Source organism: Marmota flaviventris, chromosome 12, assembly GCF_047511675.1.
Source record: "Marmota flaviventris isolate mMarFla1 chromosome 12, mMarFla1.hap1, whole genome shotgun sequence".
NCBI lineage: Eukaryota > Metazoa > Chordata > Mammalia > Rodentia > Sciuridae > Marmota > Marmota flaviventris.
The window spans coordinates 106,794,807-106,820,510 of record NC_092509.1 but is presented as its reverse complement, the minus strand read 5'-3'; the positions used below and the strand labels follow the sequence as shown (position 1 = coordinate 106,820,510).

At 53.0% G+C, this 25,704-nt stretch overlaps 3 protein-coding genes and 1 long non-coding RNA gene across 4 annotated transcripts in view; 3 read left to right on the top strand and 1 right to left on the bottom strand.

Moving 5' to 3' along the window:
- Mpzl1 (myelin protein zero like 1) overlaps nt 1–25,463 on the top strand; it is a 48,262-nt gene extending 22,799 nt beyond the window's left edge. Inside the window, exons 3-7 of the mRNA XM_027922854.2 lie at nt 5,977–6,143; nt 12,489–12,702; nt 13,385–13,517; nt 16,005–16,107; nt 23,004–25,463. Coding sequence (XP_027778655.2) covers nt 5,977–6,143; nt 12,489–12,702; nt 13,385–13,517; nt 16,005–16,107; nt 23,004–23,105 — 719 coding nt within the window. The 3' untranslated portion in view covers nt 23,106–25,463. The remainder of the gene's footprint in view (nt 1–5,976; nt 6,144–12,488; nt 12,703–13,384; nt 13,518–16,004; nt 16,108–23,003) is intronic.
- On the top strand, nt 4,428–5,364 carry LOC114081298 (chromobox protein homolog 3-like). The gene is made up of 2 exons (XM_071619763.1): nt 4,428–4,540; nt 4,624–5,364. The coding sequence occupies exons 1-2, from the start codon at nt 4,517–4,519 to the stop codon at nt 5,083–5,085; spliced, it is 486 nt and encodes a 161-aa protein (XP_071475864.1). The 5' UTR covers nt 4,428–4,516; the 3' UTR covers nt 5,086–5,364.
- On the bottom strand, nt 8,640–9,326 carry LOC114081296 (transcription initiation factor TFIID subunit 9-like). The gene has a single exon (XM_027922843.2). It carries the CDS (start codon nt 9,321–9,323, stop codon nt 8,655–8,657), a length of 669 nt encoding a protein of 222 aa, XP_027778644.2. The 5' UTR covers nt 9,324–9,326; the 3' UTR covers nt 8,640–8,654.
- Nucleotides 18,588–22,997, top strand: LOC114081299 (uncharacterized). Its single transcript, XR_011704018.1, has 3 exons — nt 18,588–18,671; nt 19,019–19,064; nt 19,154–22,997. It is a non-coding gene; the product is annotated as an uncharacterized lncRNA (long non-coding RNA).
- Nucleotides 25,464–25,704: the final 241 nt, after the last annotated feature.

Sequence of the window (25,704 nt, the reverse complement as noted above, 5' to 3'; positions counted from 1 at the left end):
TGCGCTGCATGGAATGCAGGCTGAGGGGGAAACCCGTGTGCAGTTTCTCTTTCCCACACAGGAGAGCATCTCTAACAGATGCTGTTCACGGTCACATGCACTTGGTCAGGGACTGCTGCAGTGAGCTTGGCCAAAGTCCTTTGGATTCCAGGCTGGGGGTACAGCATGGTGGTGAAGTGCTTGCTAGCACGCACGAGGCCCTGGGTTCAATCCTGAGCACCACAAGGAGAGAAGAAAAGGCGTTTGGATTCTGCAGACCGTGAGGTGCATGGAAACCACGTGCACCTTGAAGCAAGCGTTCCCACGGAACCCTCCCTACCTGAGGCATTCTCTTCCTTGTCCCCCATAGTGTCACAGTGTCCCAGGGCTCCCAGTCTCCCCGTCCACAGCACCCTCTGTCCTGAGGGACCTTAGTCAGTGGTCGCCTTCATCACAAGGTGACCAAGGTGGTTGCTGGAGCCCGAGTAGGATGGTGGGAGACGAGGTCTGAGAGGTCTGCGAGACTTGGCCACAGAATGCAAGGACTGAGCCCATCCCCATGTGGGAGCCGTGGGAAGCTTGAGCAGAGACAGGATCTAACTTGTGCCTCTCTCATCATTCCTCTGGCCCTGTGGACCACCGGGCCCAGTGGGTAAGACACCAGCGTGCCCAGTGGGTAAGGCCCTGCAGCAGTCCACGAGCAAGACCACGACTGGGTGGGGCAGGGAGCCTCGTGCTCTAGGCACGGGTCTCAGTAGAGATCATCTGTTTTGCCCACAGCTTTGGAGGCCGTGGTGAGCAGGAGGAGTCAGGGAAGGGTCCCAGCCCCCGGAAGGCTGGTTGCCATGTGCTGAGGGAGAGGACGGTGGGAAGGTACATTGAGGGGCGGGACTCAGGAGCTGAGTTTGAGGCAGCGTCAGTTCAGCCGAGTGACGCTGGTACGTGGCGAAGGGTGTGCTTGGCATGTGGAGCTGCTCGGAGTCTGAGCCTGGGTGAACGAGCAGAGGAGTGTGACTAGTGCTCAGGGAATGACGGGGACAGAGGAGGTCAGGGAGAGCAGGGAAGGAGCGGCAATAGGAGAGGAATGGAATCAGGGGGGAGCGGGATCCAGAAGTAGGTCTGTAAGACGAGCTGAGAAGGAACCCTGATCTAACCACCTGGAGGTCGCGGCAGCCCCTGAGAAGGACAGCGCCAGTGTAGTCGCCAGTGTGGTCGTGGAGGTGGAGGCTGAATATCCACGTTCAGGAGAAAATGGGAGACTGGACACGGTGAGCAGGGCACACAGCTCTTTTTAGATTTGTAAATAGAGGACGAAAGGGCCACAGCTGCAGGGTTGAGCTTTGCCCTTAAAACTGGGATTGACTGTGAATGTGGCACTTAAATGGCTGGCAGTGGTGACTTCACAGCCAAAGGAAAGGTCAGGGGCAAGAGGGAGAATTGCCGGATCGGCGTCCTCAGGTGGCAGGGCAGAGGAGCTGCAGGTGGCTCCGCAGAGACCACCCGCCTGCCCGTGGCGGGAAGGCAGGACCTGTGGGCAGATGCTGTGGGGGCAGAGGTGGCTTGGGGGTGTGAGAAGTTCCCTTCCCGGTGTTCGGGTTTCTCAGGGAAACAGGAAGTCAGTCAGTAGCAAGAAGGACAAGCTGGCAGAGGTGGAGATGTGGAGGAAAGTGGGCTGGGAAGGGCTTTTCTGCATCCCAGATTGCCTCATGCCGAGAATGAAAACGGGAAAAGTACCCTCTGGCCTGCCTGCTGCCAGGGAAGCTCAACTTGATGTTCTCTGGCCGGCACAGCCTGGCGAGTCTCCATGTGGGTGTCACTGGCTTTTGTTGCAGTGAGACAGAACCGAATCTGAGGGACAGGCAGAGAAATTTAGCTGCTTCTCCTGGTTCGATCAAGCTGCATGAAATTCGCTTTTCCTTTTTACATCCTTGGCTTGCTTATTCGGCTGGTGGGCAGCTGAGTCTGGCCAGCTAGATCCAGGCACTGTCCCTGGTCTGGCTGCAGTGATGGGTGGATGGGACATGTGGTTGGACTGCTGGGCGCGTTAGGAGCCTTCATGAGAGGCAGGGCTGTTGGGAGTGGCCGACGCACACTTGGTATGCAGGAGTTGCAGGTTGCCCCACGCCAGGTGAGAAAGGCAGGGTCTCCTGGAGGTCAGCGACCGCCTGTGGAGGGTGAAGCCCGCCCTGTGGCTGTGTGCTTTGGAGGCTGGGCAGGGAAGCAGTGCACACAGAAGGAGGACTTGGGGAGCGTGTGCTGATGCTGGGGTGGCTGGGGGACGGTGGGCTTTAGCTTTAACCAGGTGTCAGGGACACTGGGAAGCCTGACTGTGAGGAGTGGCGAGGATGCAGGCCCTGACACAGAGTCTGGAGCACCGGGACCCAGCTGCGGCTGCCACAGCCTGGGGCAGAAGAAAGGCTACCGTCACAGTCCCGACACTTGACTGTGCTCCACACACTCCCCTACAACACAGCACCGTCTGGCCCAGTTGTCAGCAATGCCGAGCCAGAAAAACCCGGGTTAGGTGTGGCCATTGGGGTGACCGGCTGGGGTAGGCCCAGTCTTAGCCAGATCACCAGAAAAGGGAAGGTAAACACGGAAACCAGGAGCTGACTAATGGCCAGGGCTAATGGCCAGGGCAGCCAGAGCGCCCTGGGGAGGAGGATGTCAGCAGGGGATGAGAGAAGTGGGCTCACTGGTCGGAGTCCCTTCCTCTTTCTGGAACTAGCCGATCGTCTAGATTTGGACTCAGTCCTGGCTCCAAGAGCTGCGTGTTCCCATTAGCCAGAGTGATGGGGTGGTTCAAATGGTAACCAGCTTTGGTGCAACTAGGTCAGGCCTGGCCTAGAGTGCCTAAAGCCGGTTAGGCATATTGGATAGTCTTTCTGCTCAAAATCATTAACTGTAAACGTGGCTGCTTGGCCTCGAGCCCACAGCTCTGCAGCCAGGCCTTGATCTGGCTCAAGAATCCCTAGGAAACTTGTTTGTGGACTTTAGAGCCTGGCTTTCCTTGCAGGGCTCTCTGTGGAGACAACTAGTCAACAGGGCAGAGTGAGTCAGGGCTGCTAACTAGCCCCTTCCTGCATGAACTGGTGAACCGGCTCTCCCGGCTTCCTGCTTGGTTCTGAACTCCAGTGCCCGGGGCTGCTTTTCTGCCTACCCACAATAGCAAGGGACTTCTTTTGTTTGCTTCTGGTCTGACAGAAGGGCTTGTTTTGAGGTTTGGACCACAAATAATAATCTATTGTTCCCTATAATAATAATCCACCCTCTTTTAGCAGAAAAAAATCTGCTTGATGTAGTGTGGCTATCAGTTTATTTAAAAGAATAGCCAAAAGTGCCCATTGTGTCCTGAGAATAAATATTTGGAAGATGGTTGGGAGGAATGGGGGAGTGCCCTCTTCTCCCTGGCCAGAATCATCCTTAAGGCCTCAGTAAGATTCTGAAACTGACCATCAGTCCTGGCAACAGCACCGCTCCTTTCCTGCCTGTTACATTTTAAGAATCATCAGAACATTGCACATATTCACTACCAACAGCTTCTTTTAAAATATCTTATTTTGAAGGGCTGGGTGAGTTTAAGCCAAGAATTTTAAAGAGCCTCAAGGAGCAGCCGAGCTCAGTGCGCCAGCATGTGTTTTGCCCACTGAAGCTTTTCCACTAGCCTGAGCCCAGGACATGGCTGCGAAAACACCCATCGCTGGCTGCATGAACACAGCTCTGTTCTCAGGATCTGGAATCAGAGGCCACTGCAGGAACTATTATGGATTGCTGCTAAAATGGGAATCTTCACTCAAAAAAACAGACTCAAACTAAGTGAAGGTTAGAAAGAAACATATATGGCCCTAAAATTCTTAGCTTAAAAACATATAGTCCAGTGCTTTAAATGTAGGTGAAGAAAGTTCCTGGGGTCACAGTGCAAATCTGAGAGCTGCTTAGAGGAGTAGGATGTGCCTCACTTTGCCACAGACAGGCCACGGGGGCAGCTGCCGGCTCTCAGTGGGTGAAGGAGAATTCTGGAACTCCATGCGCCAGGGACACCATGCCACAGAGGCCACGCGGGAGTGGAAGTGAACTCGGCCAGCTGGGAGGGGCTGTCTGAGAAGGCTACACGCTGGTGCCAGCTGTAGAGCGTCTGGCAAAGGTAGAAACAGGCCGAGAAAGGTCGCCAGGGACTTGGGGGCAGTGAACCAGGGCCCAGCTGTAGAGATGCTCTGTGTGGCACTGTGACAGTGGAAACATGTCATCGTCTCCAAAGAGTACACACAGAGTGGCCCTCACGTGAGCTGTGGGCCTTAGTCAGCAGTGCTGTGATGGGCTTGCTGACCAGCCGAGAACAATGTGACTAACGGGAGCCGGGGGGTCATTGCGAGAATTCTCCACTTCCCATTTAATCTGTAAACCTAAAACTGCTTTTAAAATGTCTGTTAGTCCCCGTCTGATGTGACTCGAGCTTGAGGCGCGCAGGGCTGGAGACGCTGCAGATCCGCGACCTGGAGCATCGGAGTGTAGCTCTTCAAGTCTGCAATTTTAAAAAATGGCCTCCAATAAGACTACATTGGCTGTGCAAAAGTGTAAGAACATGTCTATTTAGATGTGTTAATTATAACACATTGCATTAATAATAATCATAAGCGTACAAAGCAAAAAATGGGAAAGAAACAGAATGGAAAGAGTAAAAAAGTTGAAGAGGCAGAGCCTGAAGAATTTGTGGTAGAAAAAGTCCTAGACCGACGTGTAGTAAATGGAAAGGTGGAATACTTTCTGAAGTGGAAAGGATTTACAGATGCTGACAATACTTGGGAACCTGAAGAAAATTTAGATTGTCTAGAGTTAATTGAAGCATTTCTTAATTCTCAAAAAGCTGGTAAAGAAAAAGATGGTACCAAAAGAAAATCTTTATCTGACAGTGAATCTGATGATAGCAAGTCAAAGAAGAAAAGAGATGCTGCTGACAAACCAAGAGGCTTTGCCAGAGGTCTTGATCCTGAACGAATAATTGGTGCCACAGACAGCAGTGGAGAATTGATGTTTCTTATGAAATGGAAAGATTCAGATGTGGCAGACTTGGTGCTGGCAAAAGAAGCAAATATGAAGTGTCCTTAAATTGTAATTGCTTTTTATGAAGAGAGACTAACTTGGCATTCTTGTCCAGAAGATGAAGCTCAATAACTATTTGCATTGTTTTTTATATATATTTATATATATATATATATAAAATCTGGGTCTTGGTTTTTGATTTACTAGTGTGAAAAAATAACTACATTCTAATGAAAATCAAGTTTGATATGTTGGTTTTGAAAGTAGTATTGGGGAGTTGTTGGGTTTTATTTTTTGTTTTGCATCAGTAGCACTGGTTACTTTGAACAAATAAAAGCTTTCTGTAGATGCAAAAAAAAAATGTCTGTTAGTTCTGAAAACATACATGTTAGATTTAGTAAAACTGATAAAACTTACACAGAGATGAAAAATTGTGCTCTATATGTGTAATAGGAATTGTAAAGCATTCTGCTGTCAAAAAATTTAAAAAAGAGAGTACCAAAAAACCAAAAAAAAAAAAAACCTTTAAAAACTTAAGACCATCAGCAGTTACTCTGTAGGAAATCTTTAGAATATCCTGCCAGCAAACGTATAGTTCTGTTTTGCTTTTCTTATTTTTTTGGTGGGATTCTTTTTTTTTTTTTTTGGAACTGGTGGTCAAACCCAGGGTTTTGCAAATGCAAGGCAGACGCTTTGCCACTGAGCTACATTCCAGCCCCTGTTTTACTTTTTTAGTTTTAGTTTTGAGACAGGTTCCATGGGTATGTGGAGCTTGCTTGCCCTGCCCCGGCCTCCTGAGTCGCTGGGCGCAGGGGCGCGCACCACCCTGCTCTGCAGTGTGGTGTGACAGCAGTGAGTTCCTGTGTCTGCCAACCTCCTTGTGTCTTCTGTGTCATCTGGTGAGTGTGCGCGTGGTAGTCACACCAAGCCTCACTCCTGTGCTTTCCTTCTCTCCAGGGACAGCTGGTGTGTCGGCCTTGGAGGTGTACACACCCAAAGAAATCTTTGTGGCAAACGGGACGCAAGGGAAGCTGCCGTGCAAGTTCAAGTCCACTAACGTGACCGGCGGGTTGACGTCCGTCTCCTGGAGCTTCCAGCCCGAGGGGGCTGACACCACAGTGTCGGTAGGAGTGCCCTCTGCCCCACCAGGCCTGCTGCAGGCTTCTGTCCTGCTGTCCTGTGAGGACAGTCCATTCTTCGACGGTCCTTTTCCAGGATGAGTGTGGTCCTGGTCTGCTGCAGGCTGCAGGCTGTACTCCAGGAGAACATGAGCTGCATCTGTCCTGCTCCTGGTGCCCACTTCCCACGCCCCTCCACGGTCAAGCCCTGTTGTGAAGTCCTCTTCCCTGCAGGGTGGCCTGAGCTGACTGCGGTCCCTGGTTGTGGTGTGCCTGAAGCCCACTTGCCCGGTTTCCATTTCGGCTGTTTTAGGCGTTCGCCTTGCTCCCCTCCCACCTCCTCCTGAGCCCACAGGCTGACCGTGCGACAGGCGTGTAGGGTCTTCAGGAAAGGTCCCAGCACAGCTTTCCTCTCACCTGTGGACGCCTGGAGAGGCAGCTGAGGGTGGAACAGGCAGGGCCTGGGTGGGGGGTTAGTTAGAAATTGGACGGGTGCAGGGTGGGTGCTTATTAGACCTGGGCCGGAGGTCTGTAAAGTGGAGGTGATGCCCCGACATGGGGCGCTGGAGGAGGAAGGTCGTCAGGAGGACCTGGGGAGCGGACCCTCGAGGCACCACCCCCATGCACCTTGTTGTGTTCCTGTTGTCCTGTCACATGTCCTTGGAACTTCGCCCCTACTTTAGCAGTGCCACACATTTTAGGTTGTGAGCACTTTGCAGGGACAGAGTCCGTCGTCCATCCTTAAGTAAGAACACCCAGAGAAGCACCGTGGTTTGAACATCGCAAAGTCCACGTGCTGGGAATGTGACCCGTGTTCCTGCGTCAGTGGAGTGAGAGGAGCTGGGGTGCCATCACAAGGTGGAGCTCTCCATGGCCCTAGGGCTCCAGAGAAGAGGAAGAGGGAAGATCTGGTCCATCTCACCAGGCAGTGCCCCCAGCCGTGCCCTGACGTAGCAAGAAGTGCCCGCATCTCCCCCTGGAGCTCGGATGGAAAAGCCGGCAGCAGTGACCGCCTGCTGGCTATGGGGGTTGCCTAAGGCCGGGGTTTCGGGACTTAACTTCCTGGTGTTGAGAATGTGCCCTCTGCCATTGCTGAAGGGACAGAGGATTGCCAGTCCCTTGTCTATAGACCATGAGCTGCTCAGGGTCTCCTCTGGGGAAACTTCAAGTACATACAAGATAGTCCTAGCGAGTGGAAGAAAAACACCATTCTGTCTGGCCAATGGGCTTAATTTTTGCATGTGGTATTGCCAAAGCTATGACCTCTGTCCCCCAGGTGAAAGCTGTTGCCCTGCACTGGGACCTAAACCTGTTTTGCAGATTCCAGGACTTAGAAGAGGAGGACCTCTGAGTAGCCTGTGTGGGAGGCGGGGAAGGGTGAGGTAGAGTCAGGGTGTCAGATTCATTCAGCTTCCTCACCGGGCCATGTGGGTGTGCTTTTGGGTGGGACAGAGTGCAGAAGGTATGGCCTAGAGGTGTCTGCAAGGAGCCTCCCCTCAGGTAGCTATAAGGGTGAGAGCAGACTCCATGTAGAGGTCTCAAGACCAGGGATGGAGTCATTCAGCTGCTCTAGACAGGGCGAGGGGCACAGCCATCAGCATCGCAGGAGGGCAGACTCCATGCATGTGTTCTCTCAACAGACTGCAGCCAACTTGTGAGGCCTTCCCTCTGCTATCCTCTGAACAGGGAGTTGTTCAGTTCACAGACAATAAAGCAGGCCAGCCACACGGCCATCCTGCCACTCAGGAGCTGCACAGGAGGATCACGAGTTCAAGGCCAGCCACAGCAGTTTGGAGAGACCTATCTCAAAATAAAATAAAAAGGGCTGGGCATGCAGCGTAGTGGTTGAATGCTCCTGAGTTCAACACACAGTGCTACAAAAGAGAGGAGAGGGGGACAGAGGAGGAGAAAGGGGAAGGAACCACCGAGCAGTACCCCAGCGCTGGAATTATCCCTGTTGTGTGGGTTGAAGATCTGCATAATCCAAGGCGTAATGTTAAGAGCATTGCTGGAGCCGGTGAGGTGCTGCACACCTGTCATCCCAGCAGCTTGGGAGGCTGAAGCAGGAGGATCACAAGTTCAAATCCAGCCTCAGCAACTTAGCAAGACCTGTCTCAAACTATAATAAAGCCTGGAGTAGAGCTCCGTGGTAGAGCAGCCCTGGGTTCAATCCTCAGTCCCCCCCCACAAATAAGAACGTTTCTGGTTCACATTCTTACCTCATCAGTTTATACTCACAGTTAACTACAGAATGCAGTTACTGATTAAAGGATTCTTTTTTTTGCCAAACAAATCAATTAACAACTTTATTTTTTACACATAAAGGCTGATGAAAAACCATTACTGGTCCTATTAAAGAAAATCCAACATTGCAATTAAGAATAAGAACTATTATTTACTCATTAAATACTACTTAAGTTTTCTAACACACAACTTGAAAACATCCAGTATGCTTCTTTAATTTCGGTACAATGGATTTAAGACCAAGTTTTACAGGTTGCATGCATCAAAGCCAGATTACAAATTATCGTAGTCATTATCGTCATCATCATCGTCACGTTTTCTTTTCAATGCATTTGATGATTCATTGGCAGTATTTTGTGAGGATACCATATTAGTAGTAATAAGAATGTTTTTGGACCCAATTAATGATGGATTAATCAGAACATTCTGAACTGCTGATGTTGCAGGACTTGAGGCTTTTACAGCAGGGGACTGTGAAGTAGGCATCTGTACTGTAAACCTTTGCCCTGTTAGAGACATTGGAGTCCCTACCTTAGTTGAAACAGACATGGTTTGTGGGGTTGGTGTGCCTAGTGTGGGAGTACTTGGTCTGCTAGTAACTGAACCAACACTTAACCGTGGTACTGTTATTCTTCCTGCAGAAGTAGATGCTTTCTTTTGTAAAGACTTGAGCCTATAGTTTGGAGCTGTTAGGCAATATCTATCAGGAGGCAATCTAGGACCCGAATATGGCTTGATCAATGGCAAAGGGGTTTGATTTCTTTGCCTTGCAATATCTAATAAAAAATCTCTCGGGGGAGGAGAGGTAAAAGACTGGTCACCTCGACACTGGATTGCCAATCGCACGTCATCTGCATCAACAGTAGCTGTCTTAGCATGGCTGGAATAAATTTTAGCATCATCTAGAATTGTGGTCACATATCGGAAGGCAAATTCCAACATCTTCTTTATTTCTAAAATACTAGGACGCATTCAATCAGGGAGCAGGTAGCCCTTGTTAGGGCCCAGCACACCTCGGACGGCTCTCCTGGTCCGTGGACCTGGGTCCCCGCGTCTGTCACGGACGGCTCTCCTGGCTCTCCTGGTCCGTGGACCTGGGTCCCTGCGTCTGTCGCAGACAGCTCTCCTGGCTCTCCTGGTCCGTGGACCTGGGTCCCCGCGTTTGTCACGGACGGCTCTCCTGGTCTGTGGACCTGGGTCCCTGCGTCTGTCACGGACGGCTCTCCTGGTCCGTGGACCTGGGTCCCCGCGTCTGTCACAGACAGCTCTCCTGGCTCTCCTGGTCCGTGGACCTGGGTCCCTGCATCTGTCACAGACAGCTCTCCTGGTCTGTGGACCTGGGTCCCTACGTCTGTCACGGACGGCTCTCCTGGCTCTCCTGGTCTGTGGACCTGGGTCCCGCGTCTGACGCGCACTTGCCCTTCCCTGCCTCTCCTTCCCCCTCGGCTCGTGTGCTCTCTGGAGCAGTCTGTGTGGAGCTCTGGCCCGCTCCCTTCCCACCTCATCCCTTCATGCTCTGTTTCCCTCCTCCTGAGCTCCAGCCTTGTGCCGTCCTTCCCTCCAGATGCCCCAGCTGAATACAGTGAAAACAGGTGTTTTGAGAGGAGATAGACCTGTCTTACAACCTACAGCTTGAACTTTTTAAATACTGGTTGAAAATGAGGCCTGGTTTTTCTTGTGAATTTTTACTGTTTTATTCCTGTCTTTCACTGGTTTGACCAAGGTCATCTTCATCAATTCAGTTCACAAACGTGATTCCTGCTGTGTGCTAAGGAGTGCAGAGAAGCACATCTCGTCCCCTGTCTTCTAAGGTCACAGTCCAATACAGGACACTCGCCAAGGGAACCCACTCAGAAGGCGGCCGTGGGCAGCATCGCAGAGCTGCTACCACTGCTGGCCCAGAAATGCCAGGCAAGGGCAGAGATGCTGTGGGGAGGGAGGCAGACTTCCTGCGGGAAGGGCTTGTTTCCTGGGTTGAGAGTTTGTTTATTTCCTGGCAAAGAAGAGAGTGAAGGGCTTTGAGCAGGCAAGACGTGACCAGTCCTGAGAGGCATTCAGTAATGGAAGAGCATGAGCCTTGGCATCGAAGCTAGGTTGAATTCCATCGGGAGGGCCTGTGACCTTGGGCAGGTCGCTGTGTAAGTTCCAGGGTGGCCATGGAGTGAGTGTCAGGCGAGGAGGCGCACATTCCTCCTGTTTCTGCGTGGCTGGGAGCAGAGCACGGTGCCTTGTTCTGGAGTTTCTTGGTAGGTGACTGGCTTTGGAAGACCGACGCTGTTCCCCTCTGGAGGGAGGACACATTTGCCTACTGCCCAGTGTAGTGAAGACGCCGTGTCCTTCGGCTGAGAGCTGGGCTTGCCTTCTGCCCACTGTTGAAGATTCGGACTTGAGGTTGGGTGTGGCGGGGCACACCTGTAGTCCCAGCCGCTGGGGAGGCTAGGGAGGGGGTCACTTGGCCAGTTCAGGACCAGCCTGGACCGCAGCAAGACCCTGTCTCAGACAACAGACAGATCTGGGCTCCGTCTTGGGTTCCTCGGCAGTGATGCAGGCTCTGCATGTGCAGCGTCCGGCCAGGCCCCTCTGGGCCATCCCTGGGGTCTTGGAGGCAAGGGGAGCAGATCAAAGCTTCCTGCTGCGCCCTACATAATAATAATAAGGCTCGTCTCCGAGTCTTCTTCATGGAATGAAGTCTTTGCCGGAACTGCCCTCCCACGTCCCACCAGGAAATTTGTTAGTTTGCAAGTAGGTTAAAACCTCAGACCCTTCACAGTTTCTGATGAGTATTTGGGTCAGCTTAAATGCAGGGTATATATTGGATAAATAGCAATACTAACAGTTATTTTATTTCTGCTTGTTGGTGATCATTTAGCCATTTTATTTTATTTTATTTTTTTAATTGTAGATGGGTACCATACCTTTAGTTATTTACTTATTTATTTTTAGGTGGTGCTGTGGATTGAACCCAGGATCTCACACCTGCAGGGCAAGTGCTCTCCCACTGAGCCCCAGCCCCAGCCCTCAGTTAGCCTAGAAGGTAGATCAGCCTCCACTCAGACTGGAGTCGACCAGTTGAGAGGCCACTCTCATGAGCATGACTCAGGTGTTGCTATGGAAATGTGGAGACAGGACAGGGGACAGCAGATCCAGCAGCGGGGTGGGAGTCACCTGGGAAGAAGGCAAGGATCAAGGACCGCTCCAAGGCTGGTGGCTCGAGTGAGTCTTTCCTGTCTGAGCCCATTTTGTGCTGGATAAGTGTAAGGAACAGAAGCTTATTTCCTGTAGATCTGGAGGCTGGGCAGACCAAGATCAAGGGCCCAGCACCTGGCGAGGGCCTTCTTGCCGTCCAGCTCCATGGCAGAGGGCCGAGGGGCAGGAGCACGTGCTCTTTTGGTTGGACCCTTATCATGTCATGGGCCTGTCCCGAGGGTGGAGCCCTCACTTCCCAAGGCCTCCTGCTAGCCCCCTCCTGACACTTGCAGGGGGAATGGAGGCCCAGCAGGGTTCAGACAGCAGCCTCGGTCGAGATGAGAGGAGTAGGCAGAAGTTTACAGCAGGTGACAAGCTTGGAGGGCAGGGCAGCCACCTGTGAGGTGGTGGGCCATCAGGTGAGACACTGTTGATGCCAGGCCAGGACATGGGCACTCACAGAGTAGAGGTGGTTATGAGGTCAGGAGGTGGGTGGGGTTACCTGCCAAGTCACTGTCCCCAGCACCACGTCACCTGTCCAGGAGGAATGAGAGCAGAGGCCCCCAGCAAGCTGCTTGCTTAGATCTGAGCACCGGGACGGTGCCCTTCCCGTGGTGCTGGGTCTGAAGGTCTTTGAGAAAGCTCTCTGCTAAAAGCAGGTCTGAGAAGAGCATGGGGACGCTGGAGTGGGGGCTGGGGCTCAGCCCCCAGAGGCGGGCACCTCTGGCTTGAGTTCCGCGTCCCAGACCTGCTGTGGGCGTGGCATTTCTTTCGGTGTGGAGTCTTATGTGTGGTGAAGGGGATCAAACCAGGGCCTCGTGCGTGCCAGGCCAGCACTACCACCGAGCCTCACCGCGGCCCGTCCAGGCTCCAGGCTTCTGCCACCGAGCGTGGCTCACTGTGCTCTTGCTCCCATTGCAGTTCTTCCACTACTCCCAAGGACAAGTGTACCTGGGCAACTACCCCCCGTTTAAGGACAGAATCAGCTGGGCTGGAGACCTGGACAAGAAAGACGCGTCCATCAACATAGAAAACATGCAGTTCATTCACAATGGCACCTACATCTGCGACGTCAAGAACCCTCCGGACATCGTTGTCCAGCCTGGGCACATCAGGCTGTACGTGGTGGAGAAAGGTACTCGGCCCTTCAGCGTCTCCATGGTGCTGGCCGTCCTCTATCCCAGGCTCCACTGGGAACAAGAGTGACCTGTCGGTTGTGTTTGGAGGGAGGGCTTTAGCCAGACAGCTGTGCTGCCTGTCTCTGTGGACCTGTGGCCCACCCCACACCCCTGGCTGCTGGGAACCGCCCGTTGTCCGGCTGTGCCACTGATTCCCCCATCAGGAGCCTGTGGACCTGATCCTAGGGATATTGGCTTTTCAGTGTTGATTGTACGAAACCTAAATTGATGGTGGCTAGTTGTAGAGGACAGTGGGAAAGAAGAAAATCAATACTGTTTTGATGTCTTCTAGGAACAAAAATTTGACATTTCTAAAAGCAGTACAAATATTTTTTCCCTTTTTTTTTTTTTTTTTTTTTTGAGAATAAGCAGGAAATTCATGTCCACTTTGAGTAGAACGATAAAGTGCACCTCTCAGTCTTGCTTTGGTTTTAGGACCGGGGATCAGAAGTGCTCAGTTCTGTAGTTGGTTCTTTATAGCCAACATTTTCGTGTCCTCAGTTGGGTACTGGTGTCTGGTTGGGTGACAACTGAGTGGACAGGGAAGGTGGTGCCTGGCTCGTGGGCCGCGCCCTTCTGCGCAGGGAGCTGCCTTCCTCCCTGCAGAGAGTCCTCACCGCTGTTGTCTTCTCTCTCCAGAGAGTCTGCCACTGTTCCCGGTCTGGGTGGTGGTGGGCATAGTCACTGCTGTGGTTGTGGGTCTCACCCTGCTCGTCAGCATGATCCTGGCCGTCCTGTACCGAAGGAGGAACTCTAAGCGGGATTACACTGGGTAAGAGACGCTGACTCGGGAGGTGGAGAGACGAAGGCAGGGTTTGCATGTGTGTGGAGAGAGCTTGTGAAGAGTGACCTGCGTTGCCTCTGCCCCTAACTGGCCTTCTCCAGTCGGTGCCTCTCCCGGCTGTGGACAGGAGGCTGGCCCCTGCTCTGCAGGTCCCTTTTGGACAGGGTGGGCTGCACTGTTTGGGATGGTCCACTCTGCGTTTGGGATTCTGAAGCTGCACACTCACTTGCCCTACCTGAGTTTAATTTCTTAGCATTAACCTAACGAGAGTCTGCTTTCTCACTGGGTCGATACAAAACCCTGGTCAGGAAGTCCTAACGGTCCTAGCCTGGTGTGATGATGTGGGGCTCCTCCTTTTAGTAATTTCCCTCCCCACCCCAAACTGGGGGCGTAAGACAATAAAATCTACCAGCAAGGGCTGGCGATGTGGCTCAGTGGTAGCGCACTCGCCTGGCATGCGTGAGGCACTGGGTTCGATTCTCAGCACCACATAAAAATAAAATAAGGATATCGTGTCCACCTAAAAACTAAAAAATAAATATTTAAAAGAAAAATCTAACAGCAAGGAAAAAAAGTTTCTGTTTGTGACTTCTCACAGGACACTTTGAGCACGGTGTGTCTGATTGCAGGACCTTGCCTTTCCCGCCTGGGCTGGAGAGCTAACCCACATAAGCTACATAGAGCTCCCGTGGGGACTGGGGCCGTGTCACAGGCGCAGTGCTGCAGGTGCGGGACGTCCTGCAGGGCTGGCCGAGCACTGCGTGCCGTGCGCTCTCTTGCTGGTTGACAGCGGATCCTCGTCTGCGGACTGCTGGTGTGGAGCTTAGGAGTGCTGCGAGTGGACGGACGGGCTTGAGTGCTCCGGTTCGGGCGTGGCCCGCGTGGAATGCTTCTCTGGTGCTGGCTTGGTTCGCTTGCATGGCAAGAGTTTTCCTGAGCAGGCAGAGGGTTGGGTCTCAGCACAGGACTAATCCAGGTGGTGGCGTGCCGGCTCTTGCTTTGGGGCTAATAAAGGCAGAGCGATGTTCTTTAGGACCCTGCATGGCATCACGAGTGCTGCTCTTCTCACTCTGGTTTTTTCCCTCCCCTGCCTCCCTCCCTTGGTGTGCTGGTCAGCTGCCTCTCCCCCACTCCTAAGGAGAGCTGACGTAGAAGACGCTTGGGACTGTGGCAGGGCTGGGCTCCTCCTCTCCAGTAGACACATGGTAACTAATCACACTGCCTGTTGCTGTTCACGTTCCGTGTCCGTTCAGCCGTCTCCCTGTGGCCACTAACCAGCTTGCTCCGCTAACCAGCAGCCCTCGAGGTCTGTCCACAAGTATGTCAGGCAGCTGCGCACAACGTCCAGATGAAGTTGGTTCCTGTGGCTGTGTGTGCTCTCATGGGAAATGCGCGCGTGTGTGTGTGTGTGTGTCTGTGAGTGTGTATGTGTGCACGCTTGTGTGCACGGGCGCGTCTTTGTTTTCTTTCTTCACACATGAGTTTTATCATCAGTCACTGAGCCTTCTTAGTTCAGAGCAGTTACACGACCTTGGCTCAGCCAGGCAGGCTCCCGTCCCAATGGACGCAGTGTCTGTGGTGTGCTTCAGTCTGAGCACTGACACTTTAAATGTGCTCCTCCCCGAACTCCAAAGTTTTCACAACACTGCCCTAAAGGATTTAAGCTGCGGCGCTGGGTTGCGGCTCAGTGGCAGCGCGCTCGCCTAGCATGCCCGAGGCACTGGGTTCGATCCTCAGCACCACATAAATGTAAAGTATTGTGTCCACCTAAAACTTAAGAATGAATATTTTTTAAAAAAAGGACTTAAGCTGTGCTGATGACACATCCCTTAGGGACCGCTGATGACCCCTTCCAGGAGCTCCCGTCCCCTCTCTCGGTAGCCTTGCTGCTGAAGCCCTCTCACCGGGAGAGTTCACCTGCCGAGTGGCACCCCACACTTCCCACCCTCATGACTTCCTGGGTGGTCTCTTTGTCTGCTCTTTGTCTTTTTCTGTTGCTTTTGGTGTGGTTGTGTTACTAGTGGCGAAACAGAATATGGGGAACCAGAGGATGGGGGAAGAAAAGCCAAGACTCACTCTGGATGTAGTTTATAAATACATTCAGAAGACGTTTGCTTTTGACGATAGCAAAAGCAGATTGCATTAAGGTATAAACTCATTCCTTTGGACCTTTGCCCAAAGTAGGGTTTTAAAAGCAGCCCAGGCTGTGTTGTGATCAGAACCCCCTGTTTTCATTTGAAACGGGGCTGAAGGGGTGGCACCACGCTGATTTCTGCAATAGATCCACCACTTAAGAGAACGAGTGTCAGGTGGAAAACCGTCTTCAAGACAGGTGACCCTCGGGTGCCCACTGTCCGCTGTCTGTTCACGTATCTGCGCTGCGTCTGGCCTCACTCACCGTTCTGTGTTTGTTTTCATTCATTTTAATTTTTAATTTTCTTTTTACATTTGTTCTCCAAATTGCCATTACATCAGCTGCAACACATCAGAGAGTCTGTCTCCGGTTAAGCAGGCTCCACGGAAGTCCTCCTCCGACACAGAGGGTCTGGTAAAGAGTCTGCCTTCCGGATCCCACCAGGTAATGGCCGACGGCTGTCCTGCCCCGGCACCGAGCTCCAAACTTTGGTCTCTGTCCCTTCTGGGTTCAGGAAGGAAGCAGAGCTGAGAGAGAGAGAGAGAGCGCGAGCAAGCATGAGCATGCTCAAGGTCCACTCTCGAGAGACCCCAGCCACCGTGTGTGGAGGACACTGCCCTGCTGAGGTTTCCGCCCAACCACACTAACACATTATTTGCTCAGAATGTGACTCCCGTGGCCCAGGTAGAATTAAGAAATGGCTTTCTCAGCTGAGAGAGTCTTCAGTGAATTGCCCAAGGAAAATCGAGCAAACTGTGTTCTGTACTGAAGTCCTCTAAAAGAAACTCACAGGAAAAGCCAACTTCCTGGGGTTGAGTACAACAAAAATGATTTTCATGGATTCTGTAGGAAAACAGGGGAGGCTTTATCTGGATGATCGGCAGGCTCAGTTTCCACCTACTGCAGAGATCAGGAGACTTCACTTGGAATCTGGCACAGAGTGGCCTTGTGGCGTTGTGGGCAGCACCGTCTGGCCATGCTGTGGCCTTGCCGGGCAGCTGCCTGGGTGCCTGAGACCACGTGGTGCTTCAGGGCGCGGAACCGGCTGAGCTGGCCCGCTGCCTGCCCCAGGGGGGTGCTTGTGGGACAGAGGCTTAGAGGAAGTAAAGACGGCGGCCGTGCTTGAGAGGCCCTGTGGGTGAGGCCTGCACCTTGCTCCCTGGAGGACTCCGTGGTGAGGAGACCTGGTGCTCTGCTGCCAGGTAACTGGGATGGGGTCAAAGCTGGGGTGCGAGGCAGCATGGGCTCCTGGCCAGGTCCTGCTCTCCCTCTCTGTGTCCGGAGCCTCAGTCTCCTATTTGGACTGAGAGTGGCTCTGGGTGTGGCTCTCCTGCTGGAAGCATGTTAGGAAGGAAGAGAAGAAACAGGGCTTTAGGACATTTGGGAGTAGCTTGTACATCTCTGTGATCCGGGAGAAAGGACAACGAGCCAGGCCCTGGCCACCAGCTGGCAGCCCTGCAGGGTGCTGCTGCAGTGCAGGAGGGGAGTGGTTTGGGGAGGTAGGTGCAGTGTGAGGTGGCCGCAGAGTGCCAGAAACAGACACTCCAGACAAGGAGAAGGAATCTAGCTCTCTCTAGAAGAACACAACAAACCCCATAGCCAACACTGTGCAATTCTCCATTTCTGGCACCCATCAGACTTACTAGGCATACAAAGAGGAGGAGAAGACTCGTAACCAGGAGGAGCCGGCTGAGAGGCCGTTGGTGAAATGTCAGCGGCAACGGTTCATAAACAGGGAACTTCAGACAGGTGTTGTAAATCCCACAGACTCAAGGATATAAAGAAAACCCTGAACATAATGAGGGGAAAAGTAGATCTGTAAAACAGAATCACAGGGAACTCAGAACTGAAGAGGCATGGGGTGCCATGAAAGACCCATCAGATCCCATAAAAGAAAAGGTCAGTGAAGTGGAGGGCAGAAGTAGGAACATCCAAAATGAAGTCTGGAGAGAAAGACTTGCCTGTGTCTGTTTCTGAGTCATGCTTGGCTGTGGGTAACTGAAACCACGGAAAGCAAAACCCAAATCAAGAGGGGTCTCCTGTGAAGCAGTAGGTCGACTCACCACACTGATGGTCACCTTATATTAATGCTCAGAGCAATCCAATTAAAAGATAGAGGGTTGGGTTGAGGCCCAGGGGCAGCATGTGTGTAGCTTGTGGGCCATGAGTTCAATCCCCAGCCCCCCAAAAATAAGTGAAATAGCGATGGTCAGGTTGGGTAGAAGTCACTTTTGTCAGCAGAGTGGGTGGCTCATACCTGGAATCCCAGGCACTCAGGAGGCTGGGGAAGGAGGATGATGGCAAGTTCGAGGCCAGCATGGGTGCCTTCTTAGAGAGATACTGCCTCAAAATAAAAAATAAAGATTAAAAAAGAGGGCTGGGGTGCAGCTCGGACACAGTGCTGCGGGTTCAGTCTCTCATCCCTGGGGAGGAAAGCAGAGCACCAGCCTTCCTTGGCTGTCTTCCGGGTCCTGTTTGTACCCTTTCTGTTAGACTTACCAAGGGTAAATGACTTGGGTGTGCAATCCGCGTGTCCTTGGCCCGTGGTGAGAGACGGAGGTGGCCCTCTCACTTCTGCAAGTGTTCCTTCGTGAAGTGTGCTGTGCTGTCCGGCTTCTGTGTCACACTAACTGCCTTGGAGGACACTGTCCCGGGTCAGATACTCCACGGCATTCGAAGCCCTCAGTGTGTCAGCGAGTGACCCTGCTGGCTGTGTCAGCGTCACCATGGTGCTGCTTTGCACGATCGGGGATGCTTCCCTTGCAGAGAGCCCAGGCCCTGTCCAGCGTAGCTCTCAGCAGAGGCCACAGGAGACGCACCGTCTTCAGTTTGAGCTGATGTGTTATCTGACTGTGTCCGCTGTGTCCTCTTTCATCACTTCCGTGGGCATCTGAGTGCCTGCACGAGCCATGCGGCTGGCTGCCACAGGACCAAGGCAGAGATCAGCACCCAGCGCTGCTCTGAGGAGACTCCCGGGGTGTTCAGAGAACCTCAGGCTCTTCCACCAGGTAGAGAAAAGTGTTTGCGGATATTCTGGCAAACAACCTTGGGGAGATTTTCACATCTAGATAAGCCCCGCGTGGCGCTGTAGGGGTTAGTCATGTGTTCCAGACCCAGGTCACCCTGGGGACCAGCTAATGGTGTCAGCTTGGAGAGACTTTTTAACATGGGTATCCCTTCTCTTGTCTCTGAGGTGTGGTTCATCTGTTCCCCACTTCTAACCCTAGGCCTGTGTGATGTGCACATGGGTCTGTGACAGTCAGAGCTGGGAGTGGGGACATGGCAGGAATGTTTACAGACTCTCCCTTGAGTTCATCCCAAGGGTTCTCTCATCTTCCTGCGTTTCCATGTGTAGGCGCCACCTGAGAACTGAACAGTGTCAGCGGTCACTCTGTGGATGAGTAAGTAGCTCCCTGCTATTTCACCATAAGAAGAAAAGGATAATAGCTCCCCACAAAGGGAACTTTAAAAGGAGCACCCTAATTTCCAGGCGTGCGCCCTTGGTCACCACCGTGACGAGTGGAGAAGACTGATTAACGGAAGCCCCCCAGCAAACATGTCCTCGATCCCATTGTCCAAGAATCAGGCACACGCTGTTACGTCTTCCAGTCACCTGCAAGGGGACAGAAATTTTGACTGGCTTAGATGTCACCCTGCTTCACCCCGAGGAGCAGAGGAGGCAAAGGGAGGGTGAACAGCAGAGCCGGAAGCCCTCCCCAGCACAAGGCGTGCGGTCAGGACGTGGGGGCGGCAGTGGGGGCAGCACAGGGAGGAAATGAGCCAGAAATCTCTCATAAAGCTTAGTTTAAAATAATTTTTGTGTAACTACTTGATGAGAATTGGTTTCCTAGATCTTTTCCTGGGCATGGTTTTGCAAAAGGCCGTAATTTTGGAGAAAGGTGGTTGGGATATTTAAGAGTTTGCTGGCTCTAATACGCAGACACCGAGATGCATAAGATCGCTGCGTGCATTCCCTCCTCGCCTCCCGGCAGCTGAATACGCTGCGTTCTTTGTGGCCCCTGTAGAAACTGAGCTGTGGCCGAGGTGCTGAGCCGAGGGTAGTCGTCAGTGGCGGAGCTGGTGTCAGCCCGTCCGCCAGGTCCTGAGAAGGGTGCTCCTCCCGTCCTGCTTCAGTTCTGAGTTGATGGTCAGTACTGGTTCCATTTGCCTCAGAGAGCCACCGTACTTAGGTGCTGCCATTTCACCTGGCTCTTCAAACACTGGAGTGAGTACTGAGAGTGTTTTGTCAACAGCGGTGAGCGTGTGCCCAAAGAGCACAGTGACCCCTTCCAGGTGGGGAGACGCTGCCCAGCTAGCCGCGGTGCCGGCTCAGGCACCCGTGTGTTTGCAGACAGGTCTCTTTGTTCTTCCAGAACCCTGTCTTCCTGGCCCACCTTCCAGTATGTTTTTACTTGGGAATAAATTTGATAAAAGTAGAATTCAGAGGTACATTTCTCTCCAGTTATCACTAAAAGGATCGATCTACGTCGGGCCATTTGTTTCTGGAAACATTTTCAGTACTTAAGGCCCTTTGTGAGTCAATATTTGAGGGAAAATATCGAAACAAAGCACATGAAGGAGAGTGTGGGGGAGGAGTGTCTGGGTGTGGACCCTCGGTGGCGGCCCTGGGTGTGGACCCTCGGTGGCGGGGGCTTACCTGGGAAGCCCCAGTGCCAAAAGAAGAGATTTACTGCAAAAATAGGTAGGCTGGTGTGGTCTTGTCGTTGTCCTTCTCCTTATGATTTCTGCGTACCCAAGTGACTGTCTCCGCAATGGCAGGGTCATCTCCAAGTTGACCTTGTTTCATGGTGTCCTCTGCAGTCCTGAGTAGTCTCGTTGGCCCTCAAAATCCAGGTCCGTGGGGACCCCGCGTACCCTCAGCTTCTCAGCACCCTCTGGAGCAGACTTCCCCGAGCTCTGAGGACCCCCAGCAGGTCCCGAGCTCCTGCCTTCCTCTGGACCCACCTCTGCCAAGGCCTCAACTGACAGGTCCCTGACCTGAGTCACTCTGTCACATCCCAGGGGGAGAGGGAGTGACCTCAGACAGCTGAGCAAGTTGAAGGAAAACCGCCCAGCGTCCTGGGTGGGAGTGGGGCCTTCTCTCTAGGAGGGACTTCCCGGCCTCTGAGGCTTGCTGGCGGGTGCAGGTGCACTCTGCGCCACCTCTGTTCCTGGCTCCTCTGCATTTCCCACTCACAGGGTTTCTCGGTCACCTCCTGTGTAAGAGCCGCCGTGTGTTTGGCTCAGGCTCTCCTGTTGATGGGGCGAGCCAGTTGACTTGTGCACCTGCATTGGCTGGAGGGATGACCAGCTGGGCGGCCATAGTGTGGTCTTACTCACAGTCTGACAGTTGGGCCATGTGTCCCATGTCACCAGCAGGCTGGCCTGGGCTTGTTCGCAGAGTGTTGGGTGCGGGTCCCAAGGCCAGTGCAGGAGTGGAAGCTACGAGACCTATGGAGGCCTAGGTGTGACAGTGGTGATGTCCCTCGGGCCTTATTCTGTGGGTCAGAGCAGGTCAGGAGACTGGCCCCAATTCCAGCAGTAGAGGGGTAGATCCTGCTCAGTGGACGGCGCTGACTGCACTGCGGAGATGCTGCTGCACCCTGCGGACCCCTCCCCGCAGTGGTCATGGGCAGGGCTCTGTTATCAGCTGTGGGAACGCTGTCCTCTGAGCGTCTTTCTGCGTCTTTGTGGATCGGCCTTCGGTTTTCCTGCAGCTTTGGGATGCAGGTAGGAGGTCTCTGTGATTCAGTGTGGACAGTGTGGTCTGTTGATCTCACCCACGAGGGGCCTCAGTGAGAGCACCCCCACCCGATGCCTGCACCTGGGCTTCGACCCCCCGGTTACCCTGTCAGTTGCTTCAGCCTGTTTCAAATTGTGTTCGTGTGATAAGATGCCCGGGTAACGGCAGCTCGATGATAACTAGTGTATTATCTGACAGACAGACCTGGGTTGCCTGAGGACCTCATTCAGCCTGTGGGCTCAGGTGTGGATGCCGTTCTTAGGGCCATGTTAGAGGTGAAGAAACCGATGCGCGGAGCCTCTCCTGCGCTGGAGCCGCATGCGGTGCTGGGGGACTGTCCTGTGAGTCACACGGGCCCTGCTACGTTACAAGCCCGCAGCCCGTACCTGGGCCTGGCCCTCCTGGGGAAGTCGGAGCCACAGCCCCACAAGACCGCAGCACACACACGAAGCTCCACATTGTCAGGGCTCCTGGCTGGGATGCTGCTGTGTTGTTATTGCTGCTGGAGAAGTCAGACGTGCGGCCAGCTGGCCGGGGGAACCTCAGCCTTCGCCCAGGGCTCGCTTCCCCTGCAGGCAGGCACCCGCTGTCCGCCTGCTGCTCCTTGTGTGCCCTGGGCTGGGCTGAGCGGCTGCTTCACTGCCAAGAAGAGACCTGTGCTTTAGTCCATCAAGGATTTTTCTTTATCTTTCAATGGATTGTGATTCTTTGGTTTTTTCTTTTCATATTTTAAACCAGGAAGAAGAGTTTTCTGATATTAGAAGTCAAAGAAGGGGCTGGGGGTGTTGACCAGTAGTAGAGCACTTGCTTTTCTTACAGAATACCCTGGGTTTGACCCCCAGCACCAAAAGATTGAAAAAGGAAATAAAAGAAACAGTATCTGGAGTCCTGAGGATCACGGTGCCATCAGTAGTTACACTGAAGATAGTGGGCACAGTGGTGCACACTGTGATCCCAGCAACTTGGGAGGCTGAGGCAAGAGGATCCCAAATTTGAGGCCAGCCTCAAGCAGTCTATCTAACAAGGCCCTGAGCAACCTAGCAACCTGTCTCAAAAGAAAGAATAAAAAGAAAAAAATGGGGGATATAGCTCAGGGGTAAAGCACCCTTGGGTTCAATCCCTAGTAACATACACACACACACAAAATAAATAATAAAAGTACCTGTTTGTCTAAAATGACCAGTTCAAATTGATGGTGTCTTTGAGTGGCACCCAGTGTGTTTTCCATAGTTTCCACGGGTCTCAGGTTGACAGACGTGCCCATCTGGTCCTGGAGACTGACCACTGTTGCTAAGGTTGCAGAGTTCTGTGGGGCTAAAGCAAGGGATATTCCTGAGGAGGAGTGTTGTGTTGTCACATAAGCTTCCAAACGTACGAGAGAAATGGAACAAAGCGCCCATGCTGGCTTTAGAGTCACCACCTGTGCCTAGCCTTGGTGGACAGGGGTCCAGGAGGTCCTGCAGGGGAAATCTTCTTGTAGACACACAGACGAGGGAGGTCTGTGCTTTAGAACCAGAGCCACATCCCGTCCGTGGTTGGGACACCTGTCCCGTAGGCACGCGGTTGCCCAAGACCTCTAATTCTGCTTCTCTTCCAGGGCCCAGTCATATATGCGCAGTTAGACCACTCCGGCGGCCATCACAGTGACAAGATCAACAAGTCGGAATCCGTGGTGTATGCGGACATCCGGAAAAATTAAGACCCAGAGCATCCTGGACAAGAAACAAACCCAAACTGGACTCTTGTGCAGAAAATGTAGCCCATAACCACGTGTGGCCTTGGGGACCCAGGCAAGGACACACACATGTGTAGACCCAGAGGGAGGGAAGGATGTGGGTGAAGGACATGTGTATTCTATTTAATCTTCCTGCTGTGGGGCCAGCGTTGCATGTCGAGAAGATGGTGTGAGGCTGTGAATCTGCCTACGTATAAACGTCTTGCCGTTTTTGTACATGCTTTGGGGGTCATTAACAGTTGGGACATTTCAGTAACATTCCTGTCACCACCATTTAGATGTGGTTGCCTTTCAGAGACAGTAGCAGTCTTCTGTTTCCAGTGGACGTGGCCTTTTAATCCAAGGGCTCAACCAGTCTTAGCATTTATTGTCATTGGAGGAAGGAGATCCCGTGGCGGACACGCAGCCAGGGGCCCTATCACACGCGCCAGAACCGTTCATTTGGTTGTAGCTTTTAGACAGCATCTGTTAACTATGCCACTTACAGAAGGTTCGAGAAATTTGTGTTGGTGCTTTTCTAAAACATGGGGCAAATTTTATGTGTTATGTCGACTTCCTTAAATGTCACACCCTTTATGTCCTGTCAGTGTGTGGGTTCATGACAGCAGGTTAGCAAGGATAAGTGTGCCACTAGGTGCCACTGGTACCGCTCCCCTCCAGGTGCCTTAGATCAACACAGGGGGCTGATTTGATGGAAAGGCCAGGCTGAGCTCGGGAGTGTGGCACCTGTGGAGGAGAAAGGTATCAATCACATTCTTGACCCTGGTCCTTCCTCCTTGGGCCAGAGTGGACATAACACAGGAAGCCAGAGAGGCCTTGGCTCCGTCCCCACAGGGGATATGGGAAGGGATCTGGGCTGGCTGGATCACCTGGTGGTCAGAGGGCCCTGGTGGTCAGAGGGCTCTGGCCTCGCACTGCACAGGATGACCTTCCTCCAGAAGCCTCAGGCCTCCAGCAAAGCAGCCCCGGGCAGTCGGCCTGGTCTCCCCAAAGCTTCCCACCCCCAAGACGATTGGGGTTCAAGGGGTCAAGACTTTTAGGAATCAGCGGGAGTAGAGTGGCCCCGTGCGCTCTCTTCTCTTTCTGTTCTGGTGTTGTGGTTGGTTTGTCCCCCCCCTTCGCCCCCCGTTACTTGAAACAGTGAACAGTGGTGTAGGAAGGAGAGGGATCTGTTTTCTCATTTTCCTCCACGGCCGCCCTGCCACCTTTCTGCGTTTTCAGGTTTTCCTGGGCTGGCAGAGCTCCTGAGACGGCCCTGCAGGTTGCATTCTCCCGTCTTCCAGAGTGCTTTGTTTTAAAAGAAACATTTTCCCCTTTAGAACTGCCCGGAGCCCTGGCTATGCGAAGAGTGTCATCTAGAAGGTGGGGGCAGGGGCGTGGGCCCTTCCCCTGGGGTCCCGAGAGCTGCTCCCCCTCCCACCTCGGTCCCCTGTGGGAAGTGTGGGAAGCTGCGTCCTAAGAGCATTTTAAAGGGAAAAGGCACGACTCGGGTTAGAGGTGCTCCAAGGTGGTGAGTGGAGAAAGGGCTGCTGCGGAGCCCGCCGTCCACCCCTGAGCTCTGCTGCTCCCCCGGCTGCAGCCACACTGCGTGCACTCGCCAGCCACAGACGGGCTTGGTGGACACCTGCTGGCCGTAGCTGCCCTTCAGCTGGCTGCCATTTCCACCCAGCACTCTGGCCTTCGACCCGAGACCTTTGCCTGTTTTCAAGACCCCGGGAGCCCTCAGCAGGCTCCTGCGTGGGTGGCTGGCCGGGGTGTGGTGGGGAGGCCCAGTGCCAGAGCCCAGGTGTGAGCCTGCCTTCTCTCCTTCCTGTAGGAGAAGAGTGGGAGTGGGAGGCCGGTGCCCTGTGGGCTCCACACACTTCTCTTTCCTCCCCTCCCCGACTCCTGGCCTCCCTGCCCAGTGGACACCTCACACTGTCTGCCTCTGCCTCGTGGCAGAAGATCCCTCCTGACCCTTCCCCCAGGGCAGCGAGCGTCCTGGCCAGCCTGCCTGCCCTGGAAGCCGCTTGGAAAAGCCTCTTACCAGAGGCTGGTACCCAGGAGCAGAGCCTCCGTCCACTGGTCCACCACTTCCCCCTGGTTGTCTGGCCCTTGTGACCAGGGCCAGACTTGCAACGAGCAGAAAGAGGCCAAATTTTTCATGAGTCTTGTGAAGGGCCACCTAAAAGGGATCACCTAGGAAATTAAAACTCCTAACCGTCTAGTTGCTCAATGGAAATGTATCCAACTAGGGAAAAAAAATGTCAATACATTATTATTTTTGATCTTTTTCATTTGTACTTCTGTGAATATTTTAATACATCATTTTTAATTTCTGAATGTTATTGTGTGGTGATTTTTAATCAAACAGAAAAAAATATAAAACCTTTTCATTTCTTCCACCGCAGCCACACCTGCCTCTTTATTCTTCAAACACATGAGCCTCGGGGCCTTTGCACAGTCGCTCCCTCAGCTGTTCATGCTTGTTGACTGGGTGGGCAGACGGATGGGTGGATGCATTTATCCATTCAACAATCTATACTGAGAGCTCTTCTGAGCCAGGCACTGTGCTGAGCACAAG